We start from the raw sequence: 10,157 nt of genomic DNA on the forward strand, positions 1-10,157 counted from the left end.
ATTATCTTCCAGAAAGATTGTATTAATTTACATTTCCACTAGTAGAATTTACCTGTTTTGCTGTACCATTGCTGGCATTGACGAATATTATTTGACTATAAATTTGCTAATTTGATCATTTAATGGGCTATATTTTTTATTAACTGAGCCGCAATCATAAAAAATAAGATTAAAAAATAAAAAAATCAATATAGATATGGAACAATGTAAAAATTCCAAGAATGCTCAGTGTATAATAATGTTCTAGGACTGCAAAAGTTTATTTCATATGAAATCAAAGTGAAAATATGGTGTTTTTGGGGGGAAAAGCTCAGGAGGTTGTCTACAGTATGAAACGTCAATTTACTAGGTGAAAAGTTAGAGCAGAAAAAATATATATGTATCTATAATAAAAATGCAGATACATTGCTACTGTGGTTTCAAAGCTGTGTTAAAGGTTAATGTGGTAGTTAGATTACAAGAGAAGTTTGTAATAACTGAATAACTGTACATAGAGACAATACATAAGTTACAAAGAACCTCTCCCTTCTGAAGTTCCAATTTTAGTGTTTGTGTATAAGAACTGGCATGTTTGGTTTTTGCAGTCTTGCTTTGCTTGAGGTAAATGTGTAAGGGCTGTCTCAATACAAAAGATCTGACGACTGTTTTTTACAGTTTTGCTTTCAGTTGTTGCTGGGACCCTTTGACTTATCATATTATCAGTTCTACAAAGAATTTGGATTGTTCTCCAGCCCTCTAATTCCCTCCCCCATGCCTTTTTAAAAAATTACATAAAAGACATCAATTTGCTAGAATAAAATCAAGACCTATGTACTCACAATTTAAGGCAGTGTCAATAGAAAACTTTTGATTTTATCTTTGTTTTCCCAATATTTTCTTTAAAAGGTTTCCCAGTTCAATTTTTTTTCTTTAATTTCTTGCATGGAAAATGAAATGGGAATTGTGGTTAAAAGTAGTACTATTTAATAAGATCAACAAATTAATAGCATATGTGTTTTTAAAGATTGGAAATTATTTACACAACTAGATAAAAGAAACGTGTTCACTGACAGACTTTATAGAGTTCTAGCAACATTACTTCTTGGTCGCATTACTTATGTGTTTCTCAGACAAAATCTTTGCCCAGTGCACTGTCTCACACAAATTTGATATGGGCTATCCATTACTACCTTCTTTCAAAGGATGGTTCCCCTCTCCCATAGCCCCAAGGGGAAAAAAAATATCATGGTGCATAAGGCTCTGAAATGTATCCTGTCCACCCGAAGACTCTATTTCTTGTTTGTACCCCTGCCCTTGTACTTACATTAATTTGTACAGACATTGTAGTTGTCCCAGGACACTGCTCTCCTCTTAGCCCAAACTACAACAACGCACACAAATGCTCTCCTCCCCTCTTTGCTGGCAATTTCAGTGCCTGGCTCAGGCATGTCACCTCCTCCAGGAAGCCCTCACCAATACACTTTTCCCTGTCTGGATGTGTCGCCTCTTTGTGTTCCCATAGCGCTTCTCTCGAATTATGTTTACCTCTTTATTAGACTCGACCTCATAAAGAAAGACTATTTCATTTGTTTTCCTACTCTCACATAGTAGGTAACCGACCAAGCTTACTGAATTAATGTCTACAGCTTAACATGCCCCCCCCCCCCCCCCCGCCCCAGTGTGAAATGTTAGCCCAGCGATTTTGTAACAGTTTTCCTTCAGGAGCCCATTTATAGGAGTCTGCTTCTAATCTCATCACCTGGTGCCAAACGGTAATTCCAAACCTATTCTCACATTCCTCTTATAAAATGAATTGTTCTCTTTTTCACTTACCTTCTCTGAGGGTCTATGCCTCTAATGAAGCTTCAGCAAAGCTAGAGGAAATAAGCTCATTCTGTTGTGCTCAGTCATAAACATGACTCAGGTCACAAACCAGGTCGCGTGTGCGTACGCTGAGAATCGGGCTGGGAAGGGAGACTGGGGTATTTTATGGTGCTTCAACATGAGGGTTTGATTATAGGTTTTCCTGGGAATAACTCAAAGCGGCGGATAAAGCCCTTGAAACCCAAAATAAGGAAAGCAGTAGAGAGAACAGGGGGACGAAATCAGAATGCATCAAGTGGTAGGACAAGCAGGAAAAATGGAAAGTGAGGTACGGAAAGTTTAACCGCTGGGAAGACTAGTTGCAGCCACTCCCCAGTCTCCCATTGCGCAGGACTCCCGCGAGCAGCGCCGAAAAAAAAGTCGGCCTCTCCGGGCTTTCTCTCCCGCTCCCTGCTCGGCTCCCGTCCCCGCCGTCCCCGCCCCCCCGCCATCCGTCAGGCAGTTTAAATCGAGCGCTCACACCCACTGAGATGCTGCGAAGTGCGCAAAGTAAAATTCCGTAAGGCTGACAGCCGGATCCTGGAACTTCAGTGTCATTTTATTTTTGTCCGAGGCTTAAGGGGAGCCGCCCTCACGCGATATTATGCCAAAGTTAAAAAAGCAGGTTCTGGCCCTATTTCCTCGGTGCAGTCAACTCAGTGCATTGGCCTCCCCCGGCGTGCTAGGTTAGTAGGTACCCTTGGCACTGTACTGCACACTTAAGACCTAGGAACTCAAGAGGCAATCTCTATTTCCCCGCTCGCCTTCAGTGCTGGGCCATCGCCCCCACCGCGCCCGGGCCCTAGCCGTTCCTTCTCCACCCACTTGGGAGTCCGAGCTGCTCATTGGCTGCGTGTCCTGCCAATCCAATAGATGTCGGCGAATCTAGCCTTATGGAAGGCGAAGATGAAAAGAAAGCGCGTATACCTGGAGGGCGTCGGGGAGTGCACGTGCCTTTAACGCCCCCCAGCTGCAGGCGTGTAGTGTGGAGCAGCAGACCCCGCGGCTACGAGACGTGGGCGGGGATATTTACATAACGGCTGCCCCTCGCTTCCTCACGCGGGCGGGGGTCCCGCCCCTCACCCAACTCAAAAATCTATTGGGCCTCGGGCGGGTCACTCTGACAAAAAGCTGGTCTTGGCGGGCGGTCCTGAGAGCGGATTGGCTCTGGGAGTTTCCACAAGTTGGCAGGGAGGTGGCTATAAGAGCGAGGAGCCAAGCCCAGAGGAGCGGGAGACACAGTTTGCGCTCGTGGTATCAGGTGCAAGGCAGCCGTTAGTTGACTCCGCGGATTTTCTGTCCCTGGTGTTCTTGCCTAACGTCGCTTGCCTATCTTTCAGTCAGGATGTCTGCCCGCGGCCCGGCTATTGGCATTGACCTGGGCACTACTTACTCGTGCGTGGGGGTCTTCCAACATGGCAAAGTGGAGATCATCGCCAACGACCAGGGCAACCGCACCACCCCCAGCTACGTGGCCTTCACCGACACCGAGCGCCTCATTGGCGATGCCGCCAAGAACCAGGTGGCTATGAACCCCACCAACACCATCTTCGACGCCAAGAGGCTGATCGGACGTAAGTTCGAGGACGCTACAGTGCAGTCGGACATGAAACACTGGCCGTTCCGGGTGGTGAGCGAGGGAGGGAAGCCCAAAGTGCAGGTGGAATACAAGGGAGAGATCAAGACCTTCTTCCCAGAGGAGATCTCCTCCATGGTCCTCACTAAGATGAAGGAGATCGCCGAAGCCTACCTGGGGGGCAAGGTGCAGAGCGCAGTCATCACCGTCCCGGCCTATTTCAACGACTCGCAGCGCCAGGCCACCAAGGACGCGGGCACCATCACGGGCCTCAACGTGCTCCGCATCATCAATGAGCCCACGGCGGCGGCCATAGCCTACGGCCTGGACAAGAAGGGCAGCGCGGGCGGCGAGAAGAACGTGCTCATCTTTGACCTGGGCGGCGGCACCTTCGACGTGTCCATCCTGACCATTGAGGATGGCATCTTCGAGGTGAAGTCCACGGCCGGCGACACTCACCTGGGCGGCGAGGACTTTGATAACCGTATGGTGAGCCATCTGGCTGAGGAGTTCAAACGCAAGCACAAGAAGGACATTGCGCCCAACAAGCGCGCAGTGCGGCGGCTTCGCACCGCCTGCGAGCGCGCCAAGCGCACCCTGAGCTCCTCCACACAGGCTAGCATAGAGATCGACTCGCTCTACGAAGGTGTGGACTTCTACACGTCAATCACCCGCGCCCGCTTCGAGGAGCTCAACGCTGACCTGTTCCGCGGGACCCTGGAGCCGGTGGAGAAGGCGCTGCGCGACGCCAAGCTGGACAAGGGCCAGATCCAGGAGATCGTGCTGGTTGGTGGCTCCACCCGCATCCCCAAGATCCAGAAGCTGCTGCAGGATTTCTTCAACGGCAAAGAGCTCAACAAAAGCATCAACCCCGACGAGGCGGTGGCCTACGGAGCAGCGGTGCAGGCGGCCATCCTCATCGGAGACAAGTCAGAGAACGTGCAGGATCTGCTGCTACTCGACGTGACCCCGTTGTCGCTGGGCATCGAGACGGCTGGCGGCGTTATGACCCCACTCATCAAGAGGAACACCACGATCCCCACCAAGCAGACGCAGACCTTCACCACCTACTCAGACAACCAGAGCAGCGTGCTGGTCCAGGTGTACGAGGGCGAACGGGCCATGACCAAGGACAATAACCTGTTGGGCAAGTTCGACCTGACCGGGATTCCCCCGGCACCCCGCGGGGTCCCCCAGATTGAGGTCACCTTCGACATCGACGCCAATGGCATCCTCAACGTCACCGCCGCCGACAAGAGCACCGGTAAAGAAAACAAAATCACTATCACCAACGACAAGGGTCGTCTGAGCAAGGACGACATTGACCGGATGGTGCAAGAAGCGGAGAGGTACAAATCGGAAGATGAAGCCAATCGCGACCGTGTCGCCGCCAAAAACGCCGTAGAGTCCTATACCTACAACATCAAGCAGACGGTGGAAGACGAGAAGCTGCGGGGCAAGATTAGCGAACAGGACAAAAACAAGATCCTCGACAAGTGTCAGGAGGTGATCAACTGGCTCGACCGAAACCAGATGGCGGAGAAAGATGAATTTGAACACAAGCAGAAAGAGCTGGAAAGAGTGTGCAATCCCATCATCAGCAAACTTTACCAAGGCGGCCCTGGCGGCGGCGGCGGCGGAACCGGAGCCTCCGGGGGACCCACCATCGAGGAAGTGGACTAAGCTTGCACTCCAGTCAGCGTAAACCTCTTTTCCTTTCTTTATTATTTTTTAAACTTAATCTTCTTGTATTTTTTCCCATTATCATATAGTCCCCTTATATCCCCCTTCCCTCTTCTTTATTTTTTCCTTTTGTTTTTGTTTCTTTGAAATGTCCTCGTGCCAAGTAGAGATCTATTGTTGGAAGTCTTTAGCCCGGTGTATACATATGAAAGGAAAGGAGCAACAACTTAGTTTAATTATAAAAGGTTAGTTCTAAAGTTTGACTTTTAAAAACATTATTTGAGATTTCTTTTAAATGCATTTTGCATGTTTGCTGACTTGAGCAATTTTGGTTAGCTTAGTTTTAGATGGGAAACCTTAAGTTTGTGCACATGTTCTATGGAAGCTTGGTAACGATATATAGAAGCTTGAATTGTTTAGTTTTAGGTGCTAAGGAGGAAAGTCAACATTGCAATAAAGTCAAGAATAGGCATTCTTTTTGCACACAATTGCATAAATACAAATTTAAAGTAAAGCTGGAATTGATTTCAAAATTGCTGTCTTGGAGTTTTCAATTTTCTTTCTGTACTGTTTTATCCATGTTAATCTTTAACTAAGATATTAGTATGAGGTGAAGTTTATCTAATTCAATTTTGTCTAATTCTCAGATGAGGTTCTCAGATGCTTTGAATTACCAACAGCTTAATTGGAGAAGATCTGGGTAAACTTTTCCCCCTCTTTAAACACAGAAACCAGATTGGGATCTTCCAGTGTACCCAAACTCCTAAGGCTTGGCCTTAAGTGTTCAAGTGAAAATCCACCTGCATATTCAATTAAAATACAAACTGTATTTGGGGGTTAAATGTAAAATGATTCTTTAAACTAAAAAAAGCTGGGGCATGAGTTGTCTTCTGAGAATAGCCCAAAGTAGTATGAAACAAATTGCTTTCTGTGACATACAGGTGCCTGAAACAAGAGCCAGTAGGTAAACTTTATAGCCACTTAATATTAAGAGTCCAAATTTAGTCAAACTTGTTTTAACTTTCTAGTAAAACAGCTCAACATCTGAGCTTATTCCACAAGGATGTGTTTCCAGCAGGTACAATTTCTAGGTGGATAGGAGATTTGTAGATGTTTTTCCCCCCTGATTTAAGAATCAATGATTTTGTAATACCTTCCTTAAATCACTAGAATAGATTTCTTTTTTAAAGGCAAGCTGCAACATAGTTCTGTATTTTGTTAATATACAGCTTGTCCATTTTCCTATATATCTGATTTGAGATTGGTATAGATAGGAATATTGCAACCCTTTGGAATAAAGGACTTTAAAGGATAAAGTCCACTATCCTGGGCTTTAAAATCCACATCCTTGGGAGAAGGAGGGTCATGTTTATTTTTTAGTGGAATTACACTTATGCTTTATTTTGATTTATTCTCTTTAGGGGAAACTTGGGAGAAATTCCGTAAAGCTGATTGGAAAATGCATAGTTAACCTAATGTTTTCACCACTTATATACATTTTGATATCTCTTTCCAAATAATGTGGATTTGCTTCACGTTGTTCATAAGATAACAGTGAATTATAGAAACTACATTTGTAATTTAGTAGTGGACCCTTCTTTATTATGCAGAGAAAATAAAAAGTAGGGAACAAATTAGCCTAAAATTGGGCTTTGGTAATGACCCTCACACAAGAAATGACTCTTAAGTACATATGCATTTCCTTTCCCCCCACCACAGCAGGTCTTATTTGGGTGAGGGATGAAGATAAAAAAAAGCAATTGTGAAGTTGCTTCAAAATAAACTTTTAAAAATTACACTGAAAAGCAGAAGATAACGGGGTTTTCAGTGCTGGTGCTGCGCTGGTGGCAAATTTTCAGCAAGGAGGTATAATGGTGTTTTATTGACTACAGATAATATCACATAAATATTTGACAAAACTACCTTGTTATTAAGAAAACAGGTCATTAATAGCCTTAGAGTGACTTTGAGCATTAATTTTTACCAAGATAATACCCATGCTATTAAGCTTCTATTAGATCTTTATTTGTTGAAAGTGTTTATCCCTTGCTCTAACTTCAGGATGTAATGGAGTCTTTCTGTAAGTGCAATCTGGTATTAGTATGACTCATTTTAGACCTCACTTTAAAAGATACTAGCTTCTAAAGTATCAGAAAAATGACCAGAGGTAGTCTCTTTGATCCTGTGGCCAGGCCTCTGGTAACTGGCTATAACACCAATTTCAATCTATGCAAACACTTATTTTCTATTATTTTGAAAAGTAATTTGTAAAACTTCTAGCCTTCTTGAGTGTTTTTTATTTAATTCTGTCTTCTCAAATTTATCTAGATTTGAATGTTATTAAGATAAAGCTACCAAAGCAGCCATTCAGTGTTTCCAGGGGTCAGTTGAAACTAGTAACCCAATAACTCCTGGGAACTCCTTAGCAAATGTTAGATCAGCTATAGTCAAATGACAATGGAAAAAGTACTTGATGTTAGGACAAGACTAAATTACAGTTTAAGAATTAATTAAGCATCACTTGAACTTTAAAGTAGTGAGTTATGTTAGAGACTAGTGGTCATTTATGACTAAAGCAAATGCAATACATGTAGAATAAAAAAGTACATTTCTCAGAAGAGGCACTTAAATTCTTCTTACCTGAATGTCTAATTAACATAGTTGTCCTGTTTGGAGACAGTAAATCTAGATATCTGTTAAAATAACACATAATAGATTGTTTACAGTTTTTGAGATGTGTGGTGTTTCAAAACAAGCTCACTCTAAATTTTTTATAGTATTACTTTGATATGTATAATGTAAATGCATTAAAATGTATGTATTAGGAGATATTAATGTTATATATTTAAACAACATATATAATAGGATATTTACTGAATCATCTAATCAGTATGTCAGGGAGACTAAATGAGAATTTCTTTATCCTATACATAATCTTAAGTAGGACTACAACTTGGTTATTTCGATAAAATGAAAAGATTTCCTTTTATGAAGTTCAAACACTAGCCCATGATAAGGTCTTCACCTACTTTAAATGGAACGTAGTTTATAAAAGTTGTGTTGTGAGGCATTTTCCTCTTCCTTGAACACTGTAATTAAAGTTTTAAAGAACCTCAAATCCATATATTACAAGACAATTGTTAAAATATATATTAAAATATATTTCACATGCATATTGAAATATATTTATATATTTTATAGAAAGAATTTTACATATTTCATAAAATACATACATTAAAGGACGGGAATATTCAATCGCTTCTGTATATTTAATTTATAAATAAGTATCAGAAAACTGTTTTGAAGGACTATCCTTAAGCATTAAAATTAGATACAGAATTTCATTCCTTGAAGAAAAAGTAAGGATCTTTGGGAAAAGAGACCAGTATTTATTTTTTATATAGCTCTTGGAATGGATATATGCATTTCTGAAACTTAATAGGGTGATATTTGTTGTAGAAATGTCTTTCTTTTATCGATAGAACAAATCAAGAAGCCATAGGCTCTTTTGTCCACCACTTCCAGAATAGATTATTAGGTTGTTTGTGAATTCAAGATTACGGAAATAAGTAACCAAAAATAAAGTTGCTAATTCAAATACTGTCATTGCCACATCCTTACATGTTAATTTTTTAAAGGTAAAATTATAACACTGTGAAAACCTGTCCATTATGAATTTTTCATAATATTGAGGCAGGATAGTAAGAAGCTAGGGAAATTCCTTGGCAAGTAGAATGGAGAAGCTGAGACAGGTGGCTGAACCAACTGGCCAGGCAACTTATAGCCAGTTGCAGAAGTCAGCTCCCTGGCGATAACATCTAGGCCTCAGTTGTATTTCAGCTCCAGGCCCAGAAAAGAGGCAAAACCAGGTGGGTGACACCAGGACCAGCTGCAATGACTAATGACTCCTGCCCTGGCACTGACCAATCAGTAGAGACTGTGACCCTGAAAGGGCACACCTGGAAAACTAATGAATATTCTGCTGAAACCCTCCCCTGAAAGCCTTAAAATTCCTGCCAGCAAGAGAGAGAGAAAACCCCCAAGACAAAGGACCCAGCCTGTTCTCTCCCTCTGGGGAACATGCCTACACCTTTCCTCTTCCCTTCTTCTTCCCCAGTGGGCATGCATCTCCCAAACTTTAGGGATCCCCATGAGACTTGCAGTGGGCAGTGGCAGCTCGTTCTGTCCCAGGCTAACCTCCCGAATCTGTCTCCAGTACCTACTTTTCTCTGACTTCTCAGTGAGCTAAAGCAGCCCCACCAGGGCTCATTTTTTCCTGTGACATTTTTAGAGAGCCAAAGCAGCCAGCCTAGGTCTCTCCTGTTGCGTGTTCTATACTAAGCCCTTTCTTGTTTCACTGACCTCAGCTTCAATAAACCTGCTCTCAATCACCTGGACTCCTGTGGTGAAATCTCTCCTGCATAAAGTCAAGAACCCACACACTATTGGCTAGCCCTAGGCAGACCTGCTCAGGACCAGGTCCCCTGACCAGTAACAGTATAAGCATGCATTGTAATTAAGTTAATGTTTTACGGCTAAAATCTAAGACCAGAAACTCGGTTCTATATTATATGCTCTTAGTTATATGACCTTGAAATGTTTCTTTTAATTAGCAAAAAAAAAAAAAAAAAAAAAAACCCACCCAACAAAACCTTTCCCTCACAGGACACTTGGAATTATTAAATATTTAGATAGTACCTTTACCCCTCCTTTACAATATCATATTTTTTTCTAAAAGGAAGATTATTTCCATTTTAGGTTGTGAATTTCTAATCTTATAAAAAACACCTATTTGGTGCAAAATGTAACCTAAGAAATGAGTGGGTCAATTTTACAATAATGATTTAGAGCAATAAAACAATCTTTTCTTCCTTCTTTTCATCAGGACTTGGTAATATGGAAGTATAAGATGGTTGTTCTGAATTAGGAGGGTTTCTTTAAATACTATTGCCTCTAGCACCTGTGAAATAACTTGTCATGTAACATTTATGTAGGTCATTATTTGGGGTTCTCAACTCTTATTTTTCACCTTAGTTTTATACATTAGACAGCCTGA

The 10,157-nt window shown here is 42.3% G+C and overlaps 1 protein-coding gene across 1 annotated transcript; it reads left to right on the top strand.

Annotated features, from left to right (window-relative positions):
- Positions 1-3,019: 3,019 nt before the first annotated feature.
- On the top strand, positions 3,020-6,677 carry HSPA2 (heat shock protein family A (Hsp70) member 2). The gene has a single exon (XM_028506000.2). The coding sequence runs from the start codon at positions 3,188-3,190 to the stop codon at positions 5,099-5,101; it is 1,914 nt and encodes a 637-aa protein (XP_028361801.1). The 5' UTR covers positions 3,020-3,187; the 3' UTR covers positions 5,102-6,677.
- The last annotated feature ends 3,480 nt before the right edge of the window (positions 6,678-10,157 follow it).

The sequence above is a fragment of the Phyllostomus discolor genome, chromosome 1 (genome assembly GCF_004126475.2).
Source record: "Phyllostomus discolor isolate MPI-MPIP mPhyDis1 chromosome 1, mPhyDis1.pri.v3, whole genome shotgun sequence".
In the NCBI taxonomy this organism is placed as follows: domain Eukaryota; kingdom Metazoa; phylum Chordata; class Mammalia; order Chiroptera; family Phyllostomidae; genus Phyllostomus; species Phyllostomus discolor.

What these genes read in the sequence shown, in the direction of transcription:
- HSPA2 (XM_028506000.2), top strand. Translation starts at nt 3,188, where the DNA reads ATGTCTGCCCGCGGCCCGGCTATTGGCATTGACCTGGGCACTACTTAC.